Raw genomic sequence first — 24,387 nt, 5'->3', positions numbered from 1 at the left:
AACCTGCATGCCTCCCAGGGAAACAAGAGTTTTTCACATCTGATTGACACTGGCCGAATTGAGCTACCAATGGAATGAGTCTTCAGTCCCTGTCCTGGATTCGGAGTCTTAGAAGTTCTTTGCTGCAATAAAGAAGTTGTGCAGATTATAAATGCTTAGGTGCATCAGCTTCTATCCAGTTACGTTCGGTTCCTTTTTTCTCTGTTAGCAAATAAAGTGATATTCATAGACCGTGTTATTTTAATAAGTTATTTATACGCACAAAAAAGAGATGGAAAAGATGTGCCCTTTGCAAGGCATTGACTTTATTAAAAAAAAAACAAAAAAAAAAAACTTTAGGGCTGTATTGCAAGATTGTTCCCGGGCCCAGTACTTTGGCTGGGAAGATAAGAGTTTAATACTACGAAGGGCTATAAAAATGTACTTCCAATCTGAATTCTAATTATGTAGTAACAATACACATGGAGTTGAAAACATCTTACATTTTGATATGTTTCACCAGATCTCAGTATGGTAGCTGAAATAAACTGGCAGACATACAAAAATATCAACAAAACCTCAAGAATAAACTACATGCACATTCCCCGTACACGTTATCATTCAAAGATTTATTTCCATACAATATTCTAAAAACGGATGTGGGCTCTGGGAGGTTTTGTCCACAAATCCATATACTTTTTTTCATTTATGTTTCAATGCCAAAGTTTTGTACTATTTCGTAACTTTGTTATTTTCCTCTCCATGATTTAAAAAAAAAACCATATACATATGTATAATATATATATTTCAAATAACCGTGTGAAAGTAGGGAAAAAACTGAACAAATGAGGGAAAAACGTTTAGGGTGGGGGAAATGAATGAATAATAAAACAAACAAAAACCCTCACCAGCTTTGGGAGGTTGGTACAATTATACCAGAAAAAGGCTATTTCATATACATATATATTTATATATAATCATGAGAAGTCTGATACATGGGGTGGAGGGGAGGGTGTCACACCCATTTTCAAGGCTGTGTAGACAAACAATTCATTTTACATTTGAAAACAGGACACCCATTTTGTCCGGCAGTTATGACAACACGTTGACCCTCTGATCCCTGGGTATTTAATCAGTCATCTTTGTAGTTTCAGGTGTAAAATGCCAATTGCAATCCTCAATTCAGAGAGTCCAACAAAAATACATGACCAGAAATGTGCAGGACCTGTCTTGTGCCATCCAAGAGAAACTGATGCCACAGCAAAGCTTAGTTCCACATGCATTTCTGACCTAGAGACATGTGCAGGATACTCCTAAGTAACACTCTTACTCCTAATCCTTAAATTCTCTTTCCCCTATTGTTCTTCTAGAGCTGGGTGCAGAGTATTTTGTGTACAGCATAAAACGAAATTTACTGATTGCCATAGGTGCATTCTTAACTCTTCCTGAGCATTGTCAGTACCAATACTCACTCTGCATAGCATTCTTTTCTTTGCCAATATTACGAAAGATTAAGTATCGCAGGCAGGCACAAACAGACAAGTATATATATATATCCAGCTGGTTGGTCTACAGGTAAAGGATGGGTGGGCGTTGTACACAAAAAAGCGTCCTGTACGTATGCCCATGCTTCATCTGACCTTCCTCTAAGCTGAGGACTATATCAAGCATATAAACCTCCCTGAAAGAATAGCTATATCAGAAATTAAAAATAAAATGACAGTCAGCAATATATTTTAGCATGATCTGAACAAAATCGGCTCTATATCTGGCATCTAATATATAGTGCTCATAAAAAAAAATAGTACTCCACATTGCCAACTTGAGCATCTCTATCCAGAGGGATGCAGCACTTTCATCAAAAGCATGAGCACATATAGCCTTTCAGGGAGGAAATTAAAAAGTGCTGTCATAGTTGGATAGTTGTGAACCGACCCAGTGTGCAAAGGAAAGTATGAAAGTAACTATACCGGATCAGATAAACTCTTAAAGATTCCATTAAACATCACGTTTAAGGAAGACGTGTGGAGGGGAAAGCAAACGCAGAGACTCATGCTTCTATACTGGGATGCAGTAGTCTGTAGACCACAAGGGATTGCACAATGAATCTCACATTTTCTTAGATTAGCTCTTCTAGAACCAAGCAACCAACTTAAACTTAAGAGGGTAGGGTAGAGAAACCTCTGGTAATCTCCCCTGGAGGGTAGAAGGGACGCAAGAGAGAAAGGGTTGATGCAAGCTCCTGGAGAACATACTGTAACTCCCTTGCCCAACACAGGGCCCAGAAGCCTTTTCAAATAGCCATCTACCCTACCCACCGCAACCAGCATGGGACTGTCAGATTGGTACGGTGAACATTTTCAACATTTACTTTATTCTCACTGATGTGTTAATTCTGCCAGGTAAGGAAATTAGTGGCACAAAAGCTAGTGAGGCTCTAAAGACAGCGTAGAGGTTCAGAATCCCTGAGATATTTCAGTGAGCTGTTAGTCTGACAATTTCTATAGGGTTTCATTGCCACCATCCACTTTATAGTACATTAGCATTTCTCAAATTTTGTGATTGAAAAATAAACCTGGCCATCAAATGGAATGTCAATCTTTCCCTGTCTAACTCCATGCATTGGGGTCTGAAGGTCTCAGCCACGCTCAACAAGGTGCTCTGAAGGTGCGTGAAACCCCAGGACACGCATCAGCGTTCACATGCTGTTAGGCAAATGTCAGCATACATAGGACTGTGTGCACAGAGCTTGTCAAGTTTGCAGGAACGATGGAAGCAGAGCTTGGCGGAATAAACATCATGCAAACAAATGTAAGTGTGGTACCAGGAAGAATGGGAAATAGTAAAAACATTTGAATCCACTGAGGGCAACACTACCACAAAGGATAGCACAGGATGATGGCAACTCCTGCAGATAATTTGTTTAATGGAGACCCTGGACCTATTTTCCTAAGTTTTGAATAGCAGTTGACATGCTTTGATAGCCTTCAGTAAGTGGTGAGATCCTGATCCGCAGAATGGGAGCCTGCAACATCTGCACCACAGGCTATCAAAAGTATGTCACCATCGTCTACCTCGGCGTGAAAAAGCTTAATATAATTGACGAGGTCGAGAAAGAAGCAGGATGGGGCACAAAAGAGAGGCAGTCCTACATTTTGTTAGTATCACCATCCAATCTTTGTCTTGTTAGAAGCATTAAGAGTGGGCTGCCATAAAGGTGTAGACTGAGTAAAAGATGGCAGTGATGAGATTCTGCATGCACGAGATATGCTCATTATAGCTCTCTACTCTAATAGAAATGCATTAGGACTAATACCCACCAAGCCCTCCTTTAACTGGTGCTAAAGCTAGGAGACCAAGATACTAGCGATAACAATGATCCGTAATCCTTCTGGTGGCCAGAGACCCAATGGGGTCAGAGAGGGAAGGGAATAGGACTACAAGGAACTCAACAGAGCAAACATTACTGCTGGGACTGGCACATAAGCCACCAGTGCATGAAGTAAACGCTTTCCAACACAGTGGCAGGCTCCTAGAAACCCAAGTTGTGCAGACTTCCATATTCCTGTGCAAATATCCCTCAGAGATGTTTTATGAGAATCTGCAGGAATTCTCTCAGTTTAACAAAACTTTAAAGGGAGTGAGGGAATAGCAAGAACCTATCCAAGCCAATAAGACACTGTATTGGTACTTCAAAGAGGGTGAAGGTATGATCTTTATAGATCCTGAGTGGGCCAAGAGAGGCAAATCCATGGATGTTCTTGCAAGTATGGTAGAACACAGAATAAAGGAAACACGTGTTTCACAGGTTCCAAAAAGCTGAGACGCATGACCAGCATTCTTTAATGTTAGCAACCTGGCAGAAGAACAGGGCCCAGGAAACAAACATGTGAATCTGATCGGCAGAATAAAGATATTCCTATAAAAAGTTACAAAAAGAAATTGAAGCAAAGCAAATACAGTGCAAAACTATTTCATCAACAGAGACAAAAAACAAAGAAAGCTATGTATTAATCAGGGAAGAGAACCTATTGTCTTGAGTCTCCCAAGGTTTCATTTTATGCTGTGGCACTATCGACCTCTTACCCTCTCTGGCAAGAAGACAGTCATATCCCAGTTCCGAGGAACTCGGTTATGATGTAGGAGGATGAAACAAAGCGAGGAGACAAGTGAGCTGGCCAAGGTATTATTAAAGGAAAAACCTGAAACACAAACATGTTCTTGCAGTGCACCCCAAAAGTCTCCTCAATGTTCTACTCCAGGTTCATAAGTGTTGTCTGTCCGGTAGAATGTTGGCCACAAATCTGAAGTTTGAGTAGTCCTCTGTTGGCCAAGCTGTTTAAGTCTTTATTGTAAAGTGTACAATTCTCTTGTTTAACAAAAACAATAACCCCCATAGAACCCAAGTCTACCAAGCTTCAATCAGTCATTCTCTGGAAGGAAACTGGACTAATGCCTGCTATTCCAAGCGCCATTTTCCCAGTGTTGAGGGCAAATAGACCAGTACTATTCAGCATAATGGCACTCATACTTGTGGTTTTGACCTCTGCCAACCTTGTGGAGTGAGCTGCGGTGTGGCCGAGGAAAGTTGATGTTCTAAGATCCAGTCTGTAGCCTATGAAGTTTCTCACCTCACACACTATGTTGTGCATCTTCAGGGTTAGGTGCGAGTTCACGGACCACAAGGGTTACAACCCTAGAGTTGACCTTCAGGCGTGGCTATGACCTCAAGACAGACACACGTGCACAGACAGACACACAGAGGCAGACAGACCCAACTGTAGCCCAAGCAAGGAGGGATGAGAGCATTGCCACATCATGATACACATTGTGCTGATCCTTGGTGTCGGAATAATGCTCCCTAGGTCTGTTATGATGTTTTTGAAGAAGCCCGTTCTTTAAATACCATACATGCCAGCATAAGCTATTGTTTCAGGTCTTCAATTTCATGTGTTTATCATTCATCTTCACTGGAGAGAGATACTAAGGATGGGCTGGGGCAGTGACAGGGAGGAGCGGTGAGGTTTGAGGACATAACCCTACATGCCTCCAGCTTCTTCTACACCTCTTCACCAGGGAAGCTCCTGACAGCATCATCCATGCTAGGCCTTCACGCTCACAAGACGAGGCATTTGCATTGTAGCATAAGATGGCGTACCAACACAATGAAATCTGCTCGAAATGTTGAACTTTGTGTGAACTAACTGGAAGGCAGATTTGCTGTATGTCACCAGTGAACCAGGTTCACCACCGAGTCTTCACAGAGGACAGGAAGGTGTAAGTCTGGGGACAAGGGATGAAGCGCAGAAGGAGAAAAGCTGACAGTCTAGGAGCTCGCCAGATGTTCTACCTGGATGGTGCTGGTTGTCACAGTCAGGCAGATGTCTTTGTGCTGTTCTGATTTGTAGGGGCTGAGGTTCAGATCAAATGAGCACTGTGGGACATCAGAGGATGACTGAGGAGCAGAAACGTAGTGCACCCCCTGGGACGTCATCACTTGCTGGACAACCTGTGATGGAGTTTGCTGCTCGGGGGCGTTATGTTTCCGCATATGTTTCATCAAATAGGTTTCCTGTGGAGACAGAACCAGGGGCAGTAATGAGACTAAAGGAAGAGAACAGCAAGATCAAAAAGGAGCAGCGATTGGACACGTGATAAGGAGCGAAAGCAGTTTGATCAGAGGGAGATCCTCAACCCAAATTACATTAAGGTCTTAGGCTGGTCAAGCGGGATGTGCTTGTATGAAGGCCGATTTCCCCGCATCTTGTGGAAATGTAAAAATCGTAATGGCTGGAAATTCAGCATCAAGTCATCTGTGTCTGTTAAGTGTATCCTTGAAGCTACAATGAGATTCACAGTTTATTGGTTTCATCCTTTTTCTATACTTCATAGCTGTGACATGACAGTAAAGATTACATTGGTGAAGGGTCCCACAAGCAGTAAGAATGACAATGGTATCCAACTGGATATAGCACCCTAGTATGTGGGCACTATCACCAGGAGCCCTCTAGCGACTAGAACAGGGCTGCTTGAAGACCGTGTGTATAAAGCCTTGTACAGGTGAACGGAGTCAGTATTACAGCAGGAAGGAAAGTCTGTGGAAATCTGAGACAATTTAAGTAAGGCAATAAAGAGAAAGAAAAAAAATGAGGCAGCCTGATGACAGTCCAGATTCACAAGCTTTCAATACATATCAGCATCAATTTTTTGCTTGGAAAAATGCATCATTTTTATTAAACCTAAAAGCTGTTTCATTATGGGTGTATCTGTTGTGTGTCCGAAGGCTCTATGGTACTGACAAGTACTCAACACTGCCCCCCATGCATCAGCATCATGTTTAGAATGTGCAATAAATAACTTTTCTGTTGTAAGTGGGCTTGAGGTGGAACAAGTACAAAAAGAATAGGTTACTTACACTGTAAGCATCGCTTCGTGCCATGTAGTGTTGTAGATCGACATGCTGTGCATACGCCTGCGGTCTAGTGTTGGGCCTGGATGTGTGGCAGCTGTTTTTTTTGTTTTAAAGAAGTCTTCATGAGTTACGGTGACTGATTATTGCTGGAAATGGACATCAGCTTCATTGTTAGATTGTTTTCCACATTGAGAATAGAAATGGAGCATAGCGATACAGGAAAAAGGAGGACAATGCAGAAAAAGGAAAGGAAATGTCTGCAACATCGAAAGGCTTCCGGGGAAGAGGGTGGGTGCATGTGGATCTACAGCACTACATGCTTTGAACAGATGCCTACAGGGTAAGAATGAATATGCTACTTACCAGTATGCATCTGTTCTTGGCATGTATGGCTGCTGACATTCATATCTATAGCATAGATCGCCGCCTAGTGTTGGGTCCGGATGATTGCACATTGTTGTCCTGGAAGAGTCTTCGAAGTATCACGAGATAGGTGGCTCCTCCCCTGGACTACAGTGCGCATGGGCATCGACTCCATCCTCAGATTGTTTTTAGCCATTGTGGCAAAGATGGAGTATAATAGTGTAAGCGATGGCCATGCCTAAGAGTAAATGCAAGAAAAGTCTGCAGCCGCTACAGGCGCCGGGGAGGAGGGCGGGCGATATGAATGTCAGCAGCCCTACATGCCAAGAACAGATGCATACTGGTAAGTAGCATATTCAGTTCGAGGCATGTGGGCTGCTGAATTCATATCTATAGCATAGAATACATAGCAGTCCCTCCATTAACGGCGGCCGCCTGTGCCAGCTGCAGAAGTCTGAAATAGTGTCTTAAGAACAGCCTGCCCTACAGCTGCCTGCTGCTTGGAGTGCACATCCACACAGTAATGTTTAGTAAAGGTATGTGGTGTAGACCATGTGGCTGCTCTACAAATATCTTCCAATGGGATATTACCAAGGAAAGCCATAGAGGCCCCCAACTTGCAGGTGGAGTGGGCTCTGGGAGGGACCGTTAAAGTGCGCTTAGCTTTGTGATAGCAAATCTGAATACACTTAACGATCCACCTGGCTATACCTGCTTTGGAAATGAGGTTGCCTTTGTGCTGGGCTGAGAAGGCAACAAAGAGCTGTTGTGTTTTCCTATAGTCTTTTGTCCTATCAATGTAGTACATCAACGCTCTTTTGACATCAAGAGTGTGGAGCATCCTTTCTGCTACTGTCTCAGGGTTTTGAAAGAATGCGGGCAGTTCGATGGTCTGATTAACATGAAACTGCGAAACCACCTTAGGAAGGAATTTAGGGTTAGTGCGCAGCACCACCCTGTTGGAATGAATTTGAATAAATGGCTCTTGGACAGTGAGCGCCTGTAGCTCACTAACACGCCGTAGAGAGGTAATGGCAATGAGAAAAGCCACTTTCCATGTTAAGTATTGAATCTCACAGGAATGGAGAGCATCAAAAGGTGGGCCCATCAACCTGGTGAGGACCACGTTGAGGTTCCACACAGGAGCTGGCGGGGTCCTGGGAGGGATGACCCGCTTCAGCCCTTCCAGGAAGGCTTTAATGGCAGGCACCCTGAAAACAGAGAGGTGCTGCCTATTCTGGAGATAAGCCGCTATGGCGGATAAGTGTATCCGAATGGAAGCATATGCTAGATTGCATTTGTAAAGATGTAACAAATAGCAGATGATATTAGGAATGGATGCATCTAGCGGGTTGATGTCGTGTCCAGTACAGTAAATGACAAACCGCTTCCATTTTGCCGCATAGCAGGCCCTAGTGGTGGGCTTTCTTGCCTCCCGTGTGATGTCCATGCATTCAGGGGGCAAATTAAGGCAGCCAAACTCTAAGACCTCAGGAGCCAGATCGCCAGATTGAGCTGTTGCGGATCTGGATGCTGAATGTCGCCATGGTTCTGCGTCAAGAGCCTGGGTGTGAGGCGCAGCCTTTGATGCGGTACCACGGAGAGTTCTAGAAACGTGGTGTACCATGGTTGGCGTGCCCACGTTGGAGCAACCAGGATGAGTGTCATCGAGTGTTGCTTTAGCTTTCGTGCCACCAGCGGTATGAGAGGTGCTGGGGGAAAAGCATACGCAAATCTGCCTGACCAGTTCATCCATATCGCATTGCCCAGCGACTGTGGGTGCGGGAACCTGGCGGCAAAGCTTTGGCATTTTGCGTTTTCCCTTGTGGCAAACAGGTCTATCTCTGGATGACCCCATTGCTGGAAGTACGGGCGGAGTACTGATGGATGTAACTCCCACTCGTGCATCTGGTGGCTGTACCTGCTGAGCAGATCCGCCATCTGATTGTCCTTGCCCGGGAGGTGTTCCGCCATGAGGAAGATGTTCCTCTGAATGGCCCACTTCCACATGCTCTGAGCCAAATGAGACAACTGTGGAGAGTGCGTACCTCCCTGCTTTTGGATGTAGTACATGGCCGCCATGTTGTCCGTCCGGATCAACACGACTTTGTTGCACAGATGTACTTTGAAGGACTTGAGTGCCATCAGTTCCAGGTAGTTGATGTGCATCTTTTTCTGCTGCGTCGACCATAGTCCCTGCACCGTGTAGTGGAGCACATGAGCTCCCCATCCCTGGAGAGATGCGTCCGTCGTCAGGACAATCTGTGGCACAGGCTCCTGGAACGGTCGGCCCTTGCAAAGGTTGTGTGGAGTCCACCAATGCAGAGTTGTATGCCCGACCGGTCACCAACACTAGGTCTTTCAACTGCCCTTGAGCCTGAGTCCACTGATTTGCCAAGCATTCTTGGAGCGGACGCATATGCAACCGTGCGTGCGGGACTATGAAGATGCAGGAGGCCATCATGCCTATCAACTGCATGAACACTCTCGCTGGAAGTGAGTGTTGCGGTCTGAACTTCTGGATTAGCGACTGGATGTTGTCGATCCTCACTGAATTCGGCTGAGCCGTGGCTGCCAGAGTATCTATCGTCGCGCCCAGATACTGCCGCACATGGGCCGGCTGGAGGTGCGACTTCAGATAGTTTAGTGAGAAGCCCAGACCGTGAAGAAGGTGAATGGTGTGGGACATATCGGCAGCGCACTGCTGGGCTGACTTTGCTTGAACCAGCCAGTCGTCCAGGTAAGTGTAGACATGTACGTTCTGTCTCCTGAAGTGCGCAGCCACTGTGGCCAGACACTTCGTGAACACTCTGGGTGCCGTGGTCACCCCGAAAGGAAGGACCTTGAATTGATAATGCCGATGTTGAATGGTGAACCTGAGGTATTTCCTGTGGGATGGATGGAGTGGGATGTGAAAGTAAGCATCCTTGAGATCCAAGGTTGCGAGGAAGTCTCCCTGAGTGAGCAACGGAAGAACCTGCTGCAGTGTTAGCATGTGGAATTGTTCTGAGAGAATGTACTGGTTTAGGGGCCGTAGATCCAGAATAGGTCTGAGGGACTCGTCCTTTTTCGGGATTAAGAAGTACAGGGAATACAGCCCTGTGCCTTCTTCCTCCACTGGCACGAGCTCTATTGCGCCTTTTGCAGCATGTCAAGAACCTCCTGCTGCAATAAGTGCAAATGCTCTGTGGACATAGGACGGTGTTTTGGTGGTATGTTGGGTGGAGTGGATGTCAGCTCCAAACAATACCCGAACTGGATACGGTTTTCTGACCCACCTGTCTGTGGTGATGGATTTCCGGACTGGCAGGAACTGCTGGAGTCTCCCCCCCGACAGGTGTTGGATGGTCGGGGGGCACTGACAGGGAGTCACTGTTTGTTGGCGGCGGAGGAAAGGGAGCTGTTGTTGCCCCTGCCTCTGCCCTGGGCGCTGTTGCCGCGGTATCCTCCTCTATTTTGCTTGGTATAAGAGGATTGCGCCTCACCTTTGTCGAATTGTGTTTGCTGTGACATTTGGCCCCAGGTAACACCTCTATTGCCTGAGCGACGAAAAGTGCTCCCCCGAAACTGCTGGGACTGTAGCGCCCCCATGGACTTGGCAGTCTCGGTATCTTTCTTTATTTTTTCGAGGGTGGTATCCACCTCGGGACCAAATAATCTGTCTGGGTTTACCGGCTGGTTCAGGATGGTAGTTTGTATTTCCGGCTTAAACCCGGAGATCCTAAGCCACGCCTGAGCATCACACTGGTGTTGATCGCTCTAGCAGCAGTGTCCGCAACATCTAGTGCACATTTGATGGAAGCGTTGGAGATGAGCTTCCCTTCTTGGATAAGCATTTCTCCTACCTCTTTATATTGGTCTGGTAGATGCTGCAGCAGGGTCTCGAGTGTGTCGTAGTGTGCCCTGTCGTATCTAGCCAAGAGTGCCTGCGTGTTAGAGATACGCCAGATATTGGCTGCCTGAGCTGCTACTCTCTTTCCCGATGCCTCAAGCACTTTGGATTCTTTGTCTGGGGGAGAAGCTTCACCGGTGGTTTGCGAATTCGCCCTTTTGCGGGCATTAGAAACTACCAAAGAGTCCAATGGCAACTTGCCCTTGATGTAGGTAGGATCGCCAGGTGCCGCTCTGTATTTCTTCTCGATTCTAGGGTTGACTACCCTTGACCGTGTGGGTTCCTTAAAAATGTCCGCAGCATGCTTAAGGACCCCCTTCAGCATAGGAAGAGTCTTGACAGTCTTTTCAGCAGTTGAGAAAGTGTCAAAGAGGAAGTCCGCTTCCACAGGGTCAGCATGTAGGTCCACGTCGTGGTTCTTGGCTGCCCTTTCAATTAAGGCATTAAATGCCGCAGAATCCTCGGTGGGAGAGGTCTTAACATTGTACACCTGAGGGTCATGGACGGTGTGCTGATCCCCTTGGTCACCTGCCCCAAACCAGGAGTTCTGTTGTTCATCAGGCTCTGTGTTGGCTGGAAAAGTGTATTCCTCGTCCTGCGCTCCCGCATCCTCTCCATCAGAATAAGTGGGTGAGGGTGTCGCAATTCTTGGAGACTGTGGAACTATAGGTTCGACTAAGACCATGGAATCTGGAGCAGGCCTTTTGCGCTTTAGAGGAATGGTATACGACTCCAAAGGCTGCGATGCCGTGACTTTCCTTTTGTAAAGCGTAAGCTTCCCGGTGTCGGCATCGATGAAATGCTCTCTCTGCTCCTCCAGTAAGTGTGGTCGAGGCAGCAAACTCCCAGCCGGGTGAATCGGCTTCGATACCACAGAGTCCTTGGGCACCGATCGGGGTGCGAAGGCCTTCGGCGCCACCTTCGGCGGCAACGTGAAGAGGATCGGCGTCGAAGTCTTTGGCGTCGGGACAGCTTGCTTCGGTGTGGAAGGTGTCTTTGGTTCCGACGCTGAAGCCTTGTCCCTAATTCTTTTGAGGGAGTCCGAGACCTGCTTCGTAAAGGAAGCGGACGGTTTTGTCGACCCGACAGTCGACCTCTGTCCACCCCCAGGGGAAGACCCGAGCGTCGATGACTTCGGCTCCTCTGAGCGAGGCGTAGGAGCATTCTCCTTAGGTGCGCCACGGACCTTGTCTTTGGCCGCAGACGCGGACGCAGACTGTTTCGGATCGGCGGCCTGGACTACTGGCGTCGGGGTTCCGGTCTTCGGCTCGACGCCCTTGCCGGATGTTGGCTCGACGGCCTTCTTGGACTTCGGCTCGACGGTCTTTCTCGACTCCGAGTCGGCGGCCTTCTTTGGCTTCGGCTTGACGACCTTGAGCACTTTCGGCACCTTGACCGGGTCGACAGCTGTCTTCGGCATCGACCGCTTCGACACCTCGGAAGATGACTGCGTCGATGGGGGAGCAGACGTCTTCGGTTTCGATGGCGCCTCGGCCATGTTTGTTTTCGCCGACACCGATGGTTTCAGTTTCGGTTTCGTTTTCGACAATGGCGGCTCCGCCGAAGTGTCCGTAGCCGGGCCAGAAGGCGGGGCCGCGGATGCTGGTATAAGTTCTTGGGTAAGGCCGAGTGGCGATCCCTCGACCTGAGCCTTTGTAAATGTTCGAACGGGGCATAGCTCTTCCTCTGAGCTATCTTCCATGGCCCCATAGGCCTCATTGTCGTCTCCTACCTCGTCGACGACTTCTTCTACATTGAGGCCTTCGACATCCGCATCGTATTCGCATTCGAAGTCCACCGTTGGAGGTGAAATCCGTATTCGAACCTCTTGTTCGTCTGCTTCTTCGTCGTCGAAGATGTCCACCGGTGCCGGGGCCGACTGCCGGGCCGCCATGCGCGCCATGCGCCGAAGCGTCTTCGTCGAACGAAACTTTGAACAAGCCATACAGCTGGCTTCATTGTGGTCCGGCGACAGGCACTTGTTGCACACCGGGTGGACGTCGATGTGTGGGTACTTCGATCCACACACGGGACACTTTTTGAACGGGCTCCGTTCCATGTCGTCGAGGGTCTTGCTGCGTCGACTGGGCCTCGATCACCAAAGAGTCACTCGACTCCCTGGAAATCCAACTCGGGAACTGAGTCGGAACAGAACCGGGGCACCGAACGCAAACAATACCGACGGATAGAAAAAAAGGCCTTTGGGCCTCGAAAAGTTTAAGTTGATTCCGAACTGGAGATAACGAAAGTACATCCGAACCCAATGGCGGAAAAAAACAATCTGAGGATGGAGTCGATGCCCATGCGCACTGTAGTCCAGGGGAGGAGCCACCTATCTCGTGATACTTCGAAGACTCTTCCAGGACAACAATGTGCAATCATCCGGACCCAACACTAGGCGACGATCTATGCTATAGATATGAATTCAGCAGCCCACATGCCTTGAACACATAAGTTAGAGTCATGTGTGGCTATACATACACATGCTGTGCTTACCCTGTAAAGCAGGCCTCCCCTAAGTGGTGGCTAGCCTGAGGATGTTGCAAAGGATTGAAAAATTGTACGGAGTACAGTCTGGTCAACATTAGCTTGTTGGCGTGCCAGTACATCCACACAACAGTATTTGGTGAATGTGTGTGGTATGTGAATGTTTCCGAAGAAGGCCGTAGATTACGTGTGGAGTGGGCTCTAGGGGGTTGACTATGCAAAGGTTTCTTGGCTTTTGCATAACAGGTTTGAATACATTTAACTATCCACCTGGTTACGCATGATTTGGAAAGAGCTTGCCCCTTTTGCGAGTTTGAGAAGACAACAAAGCGTTGAGTCTTACAAAAGAGTTTTGTTCTATCTATATAGTACACACGGGCTCGCTTAACATCCAGCGTGGATAACCCTTTCTGCAACCGAAAAAGGTTGCAGAAAACAGGTAAGTCTATAGACTGGTTAAGGTAGAAGGGAGAAACCACTTTCTGAACCGGCACCTAGGGTTAGTACAGAGGACAATCTAGTTCCTGTGAACCTGAAAGAAAGGTTATTCACAAATGTAATCCTGGAGCTCACTGACCCATCTGAGGGTGGTTACTGCGACAAGGAAGGCCGCCTTCCAGGAGCGGAATTGAAGGGGGCAAGAATGGAGGGGCACAAAAGGAGGACCTACGAGTCTAGTAAGAACAATGTTCAAATTACATACAGGGGCTAGAGGAACCCATAGAGAAATTACCCTTTTCAGGCATTCTATAAAAGCTTTCCTGAGTGGGATCCTGAAGAGGGCTAAATGCTCTCAATTCTGAAGGTAGGCAGCTACTGCCACTAAGTGGAGGCGAATGGAAGTTTAGGCTAGTAAACGTGTCTATAAATGTAGAAGGTAGCAATGTCCAGGACAGTAGCTGCCAAAGGTTCGATGCGGCATAAGAGGCAGCAGTGGATACATGGTTTCTACTTTGCAGCGTAGCAGGTATGAGTAGTAGGATTACATGCTTCCTTTAGGATGTTCATGCATTCCTGAGGAAGGTTTAGACACGCAAACTCTAATACCACAAACGCCAGATCCCAAGGTTGACTTTCCTGGAGTTAGGGTTCCTGATTTACCTATGGTTCTGCATGAGAAGGTCTGGACTGTTGGTGAGCCTATCATGCTGAACCACAGCGTTCAAGGAGTGTGGGGAACAAAGCTGACTGGCCCAGGTGGGAGCCAACAGGATGAGGGACGTCTGCAGAAGCCTCCAAACCACGAAGTGAGAGTAGTTGAACAAGTAAATATCCCTGAGCAGTTCATCCATAGTGTGTTGACTACGGGTGCGGGGAGGCAAAAGCTTGGGCTTTTTGCGTTTTCTGCAGTGGCAAAGAAGTTTACGTGGGGAGACCCCCACTGACTGAAGTACAGGAGGAGGACGTGCGGGTGGAGTTCACACTCGTAGACTTGTTGCAACATCTTGCTGAGGAGGTTTGCAAGGTAGATGTCCAGAACCGGAAGGTAATCCACCAGTAGATGGACTCTGTGGTGGAGTGCCCACCACCAATGGCCTGTGCTAACGCGGACAGTTGGGGAGAGTGAGTGCAGCCTTGTAGATGGTGCATGGCAGTAGATAGTGCATTGTAGTCATGTTGTCTTTCCCAATGAGGACTACCTTGCCAGTAATGTGGCACTGGAAGGCCTTCAACGCTAGGTGGAAGGTCCGCCCCTGCAACAGGTTGCTGGTGTTCCACCACTGCAGAGACCAATAAGCGAGGCTTCCAATCAACGGACCCTCCGCTTGAGATCATTGTTGTGCTGCCATTTTCGGTTGTCGAGGTAGGAGTCCCACAGTACTAAACTCTAGCAGTATGTTAAATTTCCCTAGGCTATCATGGCACTAGGCCATGAATTTAATAGCCTATCTCCTTATATCTAACTTTAGATATAACCAATCAGTTGCTAGCACCCTGTAGAACCTTCCCAAGAGAGGCGGAGTCCCTCAAATTTTCACCACATGTCCTGTGTGAAGGGAGTCTCCCAGAGCACTGCTCAGTTTTTCTTCTTAGAATCAGCTTTTTCAATTTTAAAATATGATATCTGACAAAGACCTGTTTAGCCCCTGCAAGACATGTGGGAAAAAGAGGGTTCACATAGATGACCCTCCCAGAGACTACATCTACCGCTTCCATCCACAGCAGGAGGTAAAACAGTGCAAAATATGTCGCACTTTTTCCTCCAAGACCATGAGAGACAGAGGGCAGGCTGCTTTTGTTGCTTAAGAAGATTCAGAATACATCTTCTGATGAGGAGTGACCACTCTTTCAAGTCTCACAAGAGAGCCAGGTCACCTGACGGTAAGTCTAAGGACAAACATAAAAAAAACTCCCATCAGACAAAAGATGCTCTGAAACATCAAAAAATCTCCTCAAGTCAGCCTTGTTATCGCACTCCACGACTTCTGAGGAAGGAAAGCAGATATCTGCCTCGTCAGGCTTGTTGAGGCATAAATCCTCTCAAAAATCCCTCTCAGCAACAGTATCACCGCCGACGCCACGAACATCGACGAAGACTACTTCAACCCTCTCGTCACGGAGAAGGTCGACAGTGCCTCATCCACAGCATCCACCGGCGCCTCCATTTCGTCGATGACAACGATACCATATACGAGGATTTTGTAGATGACACAATAGACGCCACCACCGCCGCCGAGGGATCTGTCGGCGCCACACCAGTCGACGAAGGAGTCAGAAGGAGACTTTTCGGACGACGGAATCAACGCCACTACAGCATGGTTCCAAGATGAACAAGGCATCTCTACGACCTGAGCTCGTCACAAAGCAAAGCCTCACTTTTGCGCCCTAATCACTTGCTGGACACAGAAGAAATGGACGACAACTGTCTGTTTGGGACAGCTCATAGTCCCTCGGAATTGAATGTAAAATGTCAGGAGGAGTATGAAGACTTATGATGAGTAATATCACCATTATTACCCGGTTCCTATGAAACTATACCACCAGTTCAGATATTATGTAGATCCTCATGGACAAGATTCTACACAATTGCCACACTCTTTGATCCAGGACTTACAAGCTATGTTGATGGATTACAGGAAATGGTTCCCGCACACACGAGGATTATACTGACGCAGCACCAGCACCACCTGTGGTACCTTCTATGCTAACATTACCTCCTCCTCCGGCCACTCCTAGGATGAATCCTCATACCATCACCACCTAGGGATGATCCATCCTCTTCTGAGGAGGACGCGAAAGAGGGTGAGATTCAGGATCCTCCACCAGCTACGGATGAGTGGGATGATTATATTATACCTGCACCATCCCTACCTCCAAACCAATCTTTTGACTCTCCTCTGGAGGATATAGATGTTTTCACAACTAAATGGATAGAGCTGCTGCCAGATTTTACTTGCTTATCACAGTGAAGCAATCGGACCGTTTCCTTAGGACATTAAAGAGCAAACGAGGAAGTCAGCATGCTCCATCCCTATCATTGATCATATCTGACAAAAGGGGCATAAGGTTATAAAATCGCCAGCCATGGTGGGGCCTGTCTTACTCCGGATAGACAAGAAATATAGACACCAGAGGATTCCCCTGCATGCCTTACAGGGCACCCCAAACTGGACTCCAATATCGCCGGCAGCACAGAGGTGAAAATAATCTTCGACCACCCCCCCCCCCCCCATCACATTTCTGCCTGATGAAGGAGGACGCGTCTTAGACAATATTGGAAAGCACTTCTCCACCATGCCTGTAATACCTGTGCGAGCGTCTAACGCCTTAGCGATTTTAGGCCGTTATGACCGCCAGATGTCGTCTGATATTGGGGCCATGTTGGATCTCACCCCAAGAATAGACGGCAGGAAGCCAAGAAGATATTAGCAGAAGGTGAGCGCAGAGCCGCCGTGGTCATCGATTGCACCATGGATGTAGCCACCACAAGCTTCAGGCAACTAGCCTGCGCAGCGGTTTTAAAATGCCAGGGAAGGCTTAGAGCAACCTCATTTAGACCTTGTGTCCAATCTAAAATGCTGGACATCGCGTATGATGGACATTTTCGGGAAGAATATTGAGGACGCCTTATTGGCCTTTAAAACAGATACGGTCAAGTTTCTGGGGATCCTAAAATATCTAAAGGTGCCCTTTCGAGGAGTGCGTGAACGAGGTTTCTCGTATTATAGTGGTGCATACTGATGCACCTAACAGTACCAGACATACCAGTCACAGTATCGGCAAGGTTACCAGCAGCAGACAGACAACCGTCTACAGCTGGTTTCTCCAGACACGGCTCTCGCAGGAAGCCAACGTCCCAGAACCGCGAAGTAGGTCGCGAGCAGTGACTGCAGTCAGGTGCCAGCTGCTATCCCACTCTCTTCCAGTTGGTGGGAAAATCTCCAATGATATCCATCAGATAGCAGACAGATGGGTACTGGATTTAACATATGCCCATACCCTAGAGTTTTTTCAACGACCACCAAACACTCCGCCCAACGGAGTGCACCCCTTCGCTTTCACTTATTAAAACAGGAATTCAAGCTTATGCTCATCCAAGGGAGCAACAGAGGAAGTTCCTGTGGCGCAACGAGGAAAAGGATGTTACTCCAGTTTTTCCTGATATGCAAGAAATCAGGGGAGTGGAGACCTATTTTAGATCTCAGGCACCTTAACAAATTTCTCCGGAACCAAACCTTCAGGATGATTACACTCTCAAATATCCTTCAGCGCCTCACAGTGGAGATTACAGGACATCCCTCGACCTGGAAGATGCTTATTTCCATATCGCCATCCACACACCAGAAGTACCTCAGATTTATGGTAGCTGGTACCCATTATCAATTTAGGGTCTTTCCCTTCGGCATAAAATCTGCTCTACTGATATTCACCAAGTGTATAGCCCCAGTCGCAGCCACATTACGAAACCAAGGTCATCAAGTATTCCTACACTTAGACGACTGGCTCCTAAAAGCTTCAACAACTCTACAAGCAGCCAACGCTACAGAAGTAGTACAGGAAAACAGTGTGCTTCAGTGAGGATATGCAAGTTGCTCCTGGGCATGCTTTCTTCTGCGATCGACTTAGTTCGGCTAGCTTGTCTCAAAATGAGACCCAATTAAGAAGAGCTTCAACTTCAGTTGATTCAGACAATGGGATCCTTCAAAGATGTGATCTCTATCACTCCACTCATGAGGGAGGCGTTAGAATGGTGGTACCTAAAGTCACATCTTTCACAAGGCTTCTCATTTATACTATTACTTCCAGACTTCATCATCCCCACAGATGGGAAAGGCCATTTACAAGATCTCCAAATTCAAGGGAAATGGTCCTTATCTCAACGTCTCATGCACATCAACAGACTAGAACTTAAAGCCATATTCCTTTCCCTGCAGGCTTTCCTCCCACAATAGCTGGATCCTCTGTGCTGGTCCGTACAGACAACACAACCAGCATGTTCTACATCAACAAACGGGAAGGAACCAAATCTCTAACTCAGGAAGCACAAGAGCTTTGGAGTTGGCTGACATCATAGAATATTCCTAAAAGCCGAGCATGTGCCGGGGCTTTGAAACACACTAGCAGATGCCCTCAGTAGGACAGAGGAGAGTTGCCACGGGTGGGAGCTAAACCAGCGTCAACTGGACAAGGTATTCACACGATGGGTGAAATCGGTGATGGACCTTTTTGTAACGAACAACAATATCAAATACTGGTTCTACGACGGCAGATTCCCTTTCGCAGGATTTCGGGGGCATGTCCTTTCGATGCGATGGTCCGAGATCTATGCCTGGGATCCTACCCCTTGATTCTCAAAATACTGACCAAAATGAAAGCATCTAGTGGTTGGTCCGGATGTTTGCACGTTGTTTTTCTTCAAAGAAGTCTATCCAGTCACGAGGTAAGGTGGCTCTTCCTTTCGTTGATTGTGCGCATGGGCATCGACCCCATTGTTAGATTGTTTTCCCGCAGAGGGTGAGAATGGAGTTAGTAGTGTAGAACAGAGATGTCCATGCGTATGTATGTAAAGTTCTAATGATGTCGAGGGGGCCGGAGGGGGGACGAATGTCCAGGATTGGTGCAGAGGTTTCATTGAGCCAAGTTTTAGTTTAGATTAGGAGGTATGGTTCTTATGAGAGTATGAGATCAGCAATATCAGCTGCATGTCTTACCGCTGATCTGCATTTAATAAGCTTAGATTTGATTTGAGATCTGGTTACTACAGTTTCAAGCTGTGATGTGTGGACAGTAAGTTTCTTGCTCATAGATCTGAGGCTGACACTGGGTTCTCTAAACAAATTGGAGGGAATAGTTTGGATATTGAATGTTGAGGGAGCAGATTCAATATGATCGGCTTTGTAGGATAGTAATAGGGAATGAATGTTCACATCAGTCAAATGATCGGTAACCCTATTTTAACTGGAGTAGCTATTAAATAATCTCTGAAATCATACCGAGATCCCAAAACTTACAAATTTTCACAGAGAAGTGTAAAAGATCATTCTTGATGTCAACCTGCTTATCCTCAATGTAGGGACAGTTTAGCGTGTGCGGTCTGGTGGTAGCCTTTGAATGAGATTCATCCACTGGTGGTGCAGAATTGGTGCTTAACTGACCCTTGCCCACTACTATTCTTAAACCCTGAAGACTGGAACTGTAAGTTAGGTACATACCTGTGAAACCACATTGTTGTTTTCCTACACAGGATAGCACTGAACTGTTTGAAAATTGCACAAAGTGTTGACTTTCAAAAGACTAAAGTATTTTTCCTGAAAAATTACTTGCCGTTTAGCGAAGATCTTGGTTTTTAAATAAACCTCAAACCAAGCTTATTTTTTATAAGATTGGTGTGGATCTGCTTTTTCAGTCGTGTCAGTTACTGGTCAATGTGTGTGCAATAAACGTCTTCCACTTTGTAATCGGCCGAAAGCTGCTTGATCACACTACCACTAATAGAGCACTTTGGGTTCGCATTGAGCCCTGTATACTTTTGGGGGAAATCGCTGAACTCTGTGCACAGTATAACCACCTGGTGCAGTAGTTCCCAAACCGTGGTCAGTGGATCCCCAGGGGTCCGTGACACATTCTCAGGGGGTCCGCAGGCAGCATATTTAAAATTCCTTCAAGGTTCCTTGTATAATCAGCAGTTTTTGGGCAACAATAAAAGTGTCAAGATAACGCCGGTGATTAATGTACCTGCTGGAGAAAGATGGGAGTTTTGTCCAGTGGCAGCTTTGACTCATCTAAGGTAGCACAGATGGTACATATATCTGCTGCAAAGAACGTGTACCAAGCATTTAAACAATATTTTATGTGCATAGCGCAGTGGGTTACTGCTTTTGTCACAGAGATTGTTACTGTGCAGTTCATAAGTTTCAATATTAATCTAGCACAATGAGCTATGAACTGCCAACAAATAGCTGCATGGAAACTGCATGGTACCAGTTAGTAAGTTATGTTTTTCTCATCCTTATGCTGCTAAAAAGATTTCTTTGGGTAGAAATACCTTCCTATTATTAAAGTCAAGGCTAACCACTGTGTTATGTTCTGAGTCTGAAGTTTGAGCTTCTCCAGATCAAGCTCCCTTAATAAATGCCTACCAGTATGGATGACATGTGAATCCTATACCTTGTAGTCCCCTTCGCCCTATGTAACATTTTCAATTGAACTGATTGCCACATGTATGATTCATTAGCTCTGTATGTGTGTGATGTAAAGTGCTCGGACACCCTATTATGGTATGGGAGCTGCTATAAAACAAATTAAAAAAACATGCAACAGAGGGGCTATAGAAAGAGGAGATGCACTGTTGGAGGCTGATAGTGAAAGAATCATTGAAGAGCCCCAGCGAAGATTCTCGTATCCTGGTTCACAGTAAGGTTATCATTTACTATCCTTTAAAAGTTAATACAATTCAATATATAATGACAAATTTGTTGTAGAATGAACCATTTTCTCCCTAATTTTCTTTGAGGGAGAGCCCCCAAAAGCCGCCCTAGTTGTGATCTGGCTCACTTGCTGCACTTTGTGTGCACCATATTGGGACTGGTCTGACAACATTTGCTAGGCCTGCTTTGGGTTTTCAGTCTGGCCCTGGCAGAAGCAGGAGCCTCGTATCGAGACATTAACCCAAACACTGACAAGTTAGTCACTGAGATGCAGCAACAGTCTTTCAAATAAACTTTGAATTTTTGCAAACTTTTTCAATATAAAATAAAATCTTTAGTAATTCAAGTATTTGTTTGGTGTGCACTTGCTTGTGTATTTTTGCAAATTACTGTTTTAATGTTTGAAATTTAAATAGTACAAAATGCTTGAGGTCCCCGACTTTCAGCAGCGACTGAATAGGAGTCCTCAGGAGTCAAACGTTTGGGAACCACTGACCTAGTGGTGTACCATATACAGAGCCAGCTTCCTACAATTGTGCAGATTCAAGTGGAGGACCCTGCCCAGTTGCTGGGCCAGGAGGTCATTGCAAAGTAAAAGCAGAACAGGAGCACACATGGTCTGGTAACACACCCTCCTGTCTGAATCCAGTCACTAAGATGACCTGGGCCCAGCTGTTCTAAACCTTTTTTCAGAACTCTGGGCATGACAGGCAGGGGATGGGAAGCTATACTCGAATATTGTATTCTTTTCCAGCCAGAATGCATATCCAACACGCAAAACGTTCGACAGTGTGCTTTCGGATGGTAGTGAAAGTATCTATCCAGGGTTCTCCTCACTGTTCGAAGACCCTTGTGCCACCTCTGGACGTGATCCACTAGACAATGTCTACTCAATTCATCCGATCTGGCTTTCAGGGACCCTGCTAGGTGGTTTCATGATCAAAATAATTAGTTTGACGTTTCAGCCATCTCCAGAAGTACAGCGCCTCGTGACAGGACTCGGGTCCTAAAAAGGATCCCTGCTTGTTGCAAGACCACATGGCAGCAGAGTTGGCTGTGAGAACCTTCTCACTAACACAGAAGTTCAAAATAGGCCTTATGCACCAGTCCTTCACAGAATGGGGAAATCGTGAGTGTAACAACCCCCACCTTTGCCTGAGACTGGACCTCTGGCACCTTTGGAGAACAACAGCGGCACCTCCTGTAACAGAATCACAAGTGCTTATGGGAAACCACTCCGGTGTTAAAAGAAAAAGGGGCAGGGCATAAAGAAAAGGTAGGCCACGGCGATTCTGAACTATTTGTAAGACATCTGTCTGACATGATGGATCACCAACCTCAGAGGAAATATTGGCTCCTGGCCCCCAAAGGTTGGGCATGCGCCACGAAAAGCAAAACTAAAATGGTTTTGTTTCCTTTGTACAGGAAGAGGAATTGGAGAACTAATGCCCTTGCTGGCCCGCAGGCTGCATTCCACACCCACGTCAACAGCCTCAAAAGGACTAGGGGGGCTTGCTGAACTGGTTGGGAAGGTTGTCCGTTACAGCCCTCTGTTATAGCCTCTAAACTTTTTGAATGGTTGTTGAAACCGTTTAGCAGGGGTCACCAGCCCCACAGCTCTGTACTGTAGCTCTACTGTCCTTAATCCCTTTGGTGCTCACGACGGCCCCCGGCCGTCACGCTGGGCGTGTGCTAATGACGGCCGGGGGCTGTCCGAATCCCGCCCACTCATTAATTTTCCTACACAGCGGGAGAATTAACACCGCGATCAAGGGGTTAAAGCACTCTAACAGTGACGGCCCTCACATTGCAAAGGCAGGATCCATGAAAGGGCAAATTTATGACTGAGGCCTGGACATCACCAGAGAATTCTCTGCAACGTATCCATGCATGTCGACGAAGTACAACACTAGTACCCTCTGCTCTTTCCAGGCAATTTTTTGTAAAAAAGAACTGCACGGATAACATATTTGGCTGCGTCCTGTCTATCATGAATCGTCTGACCTAAAATGGATAGATGGTGCCCCGGAATTAATGACAAGATGTCGCTGGGCATGGCCCCACAGGGCATATGTGTAATGACCTAATAAACAAGCAGCATGGATCGTAATGCTCGACCAGCAGTAGAAAACATGCGCTTGCTAGAAGCCTCAATCCTCCTGGATCTCGATCTGGAGGAGTGATTGATAAGGAGTTAGGATTTACCTTAAAGGTTGAGGCCTGCATGATAAGGCTCTCTGGAATGGGGCGATTGGTGAAAAAAATCTAGATTACTAGGAGCTGGTCTGTGATGTCTGGCCACTGTCTGTTTACATGTGAGCAAGGACAAGGCTTCAACCAAGAAGCCATCATAGTATCCAGAGGACATTGTTAAAGGTAGCAAAAGCTCAGAAATAGCTTGCGCAGGCTGCCAAATCTCTGTGAAGACATTTGTTTTGGTCTCAACGGAGGGTAGTTATAATTCTAGTGCCTCAACTGTTGTCCAGACCACCACTGCTTATAAGGCACTCTTCCACTGCTTATAAGGCACTCTTCCACTAGTGGCCCAAGAGGTGAGTCAAGCTCCGACTCAGTCAAGCGGATCTCTCCATTGGCATTCTGTAAATCAAAGTACAAAGCAACAGTATAGCGAAGAAAGCAAGCCATCCCAATCATCGTCCGCATCTTGAGATGCCCCCTGCTCTAGCATAGGGTCACACACAAAACCAAAAAGATAATTGAGCTTCTGGTGATAGGCGACATGAACTGGGTTAGAATCAGGTTGCATGATGACTGGTTGCACTTTTGTATATTTTTAGCCTGACACCAGTTGGGTCCAACTAAGTGGGTTTAGGGTCTGACATTGGCACCAGGTCCTCTTTTGGTGCTGATGTTGTTACTGGGACCTGTGTAGGAGAGACTGGCGTGGATTGTGGACCAGGAAAGTGTGTACCAGAGTTTGAACAGGACCCATGGTGACAGACAGCACAAGGGATGGATGTGCTGGTGGTAACCCCACTGTGGGCTCCTGCAGTTACATGGGGCCTGAAAACATGACAGAGGGAGCAGGAAGAGCACCAAAATCCGGCAGCGAATGAGATTGTCCCCTTAAATTTGAAAAGATATAGGGTCCATGGAAAATACGCCGGGAATAGACATAACATGGCAATTATCTGCTGTTCTGAATGGTTTTCTGGTGCTATTACACTGGTGACAGTCCTTCCTAACAGATCACACAATTCAAGTTTTAAGATGTACTATAAAGACAACTAGATGTATATATGTGATTCCAATATGAAAATATTCCACTGCTGTATTGGACTTGATCATGCCTCAATACATCTTATTGTTGACTTGCAATGTATTAATGCAAAACATTTTTTTTTATGTGGAGAAAACAAAATATC

The 24,387-nt window shown here is 46.6% G+C and overlaps 1 protein-coding gene across 1 annotated transcript in view; it reads right to left on the bottom strand.

Annotated features, from left to right (window-relative positions):
* Nucleotides 1-270: 270 nt before the first annotated feature.
* ZNF384 (zinc finger protein 384) overlaps nt 271-24,387 on the bottom strand; it is a 217,840-nt gene continuing 193,723 nt past the window's right edge. Inside the window, exon 8 of the mRNA XM_078651541.1 lies at nt 271-5,551. Within this exon, the coding sequence (XP_078507667.1) occupies nt 5,306-5,551 (246 nt within the window). The 3' untranslated portion in view covers nt 271-5,305. The remainder of the gene's footprint in view (nt 5,552-24,387) is intronic.

This window comes from Lissotriton helveticus, chromosome 7 (assembly GCF_964261635.1).
Source record: "Lissotriton helveticus chromosome 7, aLisHel1.1, whole genome shotgun sequence".
In the NCBI taxonomy this organism is placed as follows: Eukaryota; Metazoa; Chordata; class Amphibia; order Caudata; family Salamandridae; genus Lissotriton; species Lissotriton helveticus.
This window is presented reverse-complemented; position numbering and strand designations above follow the sequence as displayed.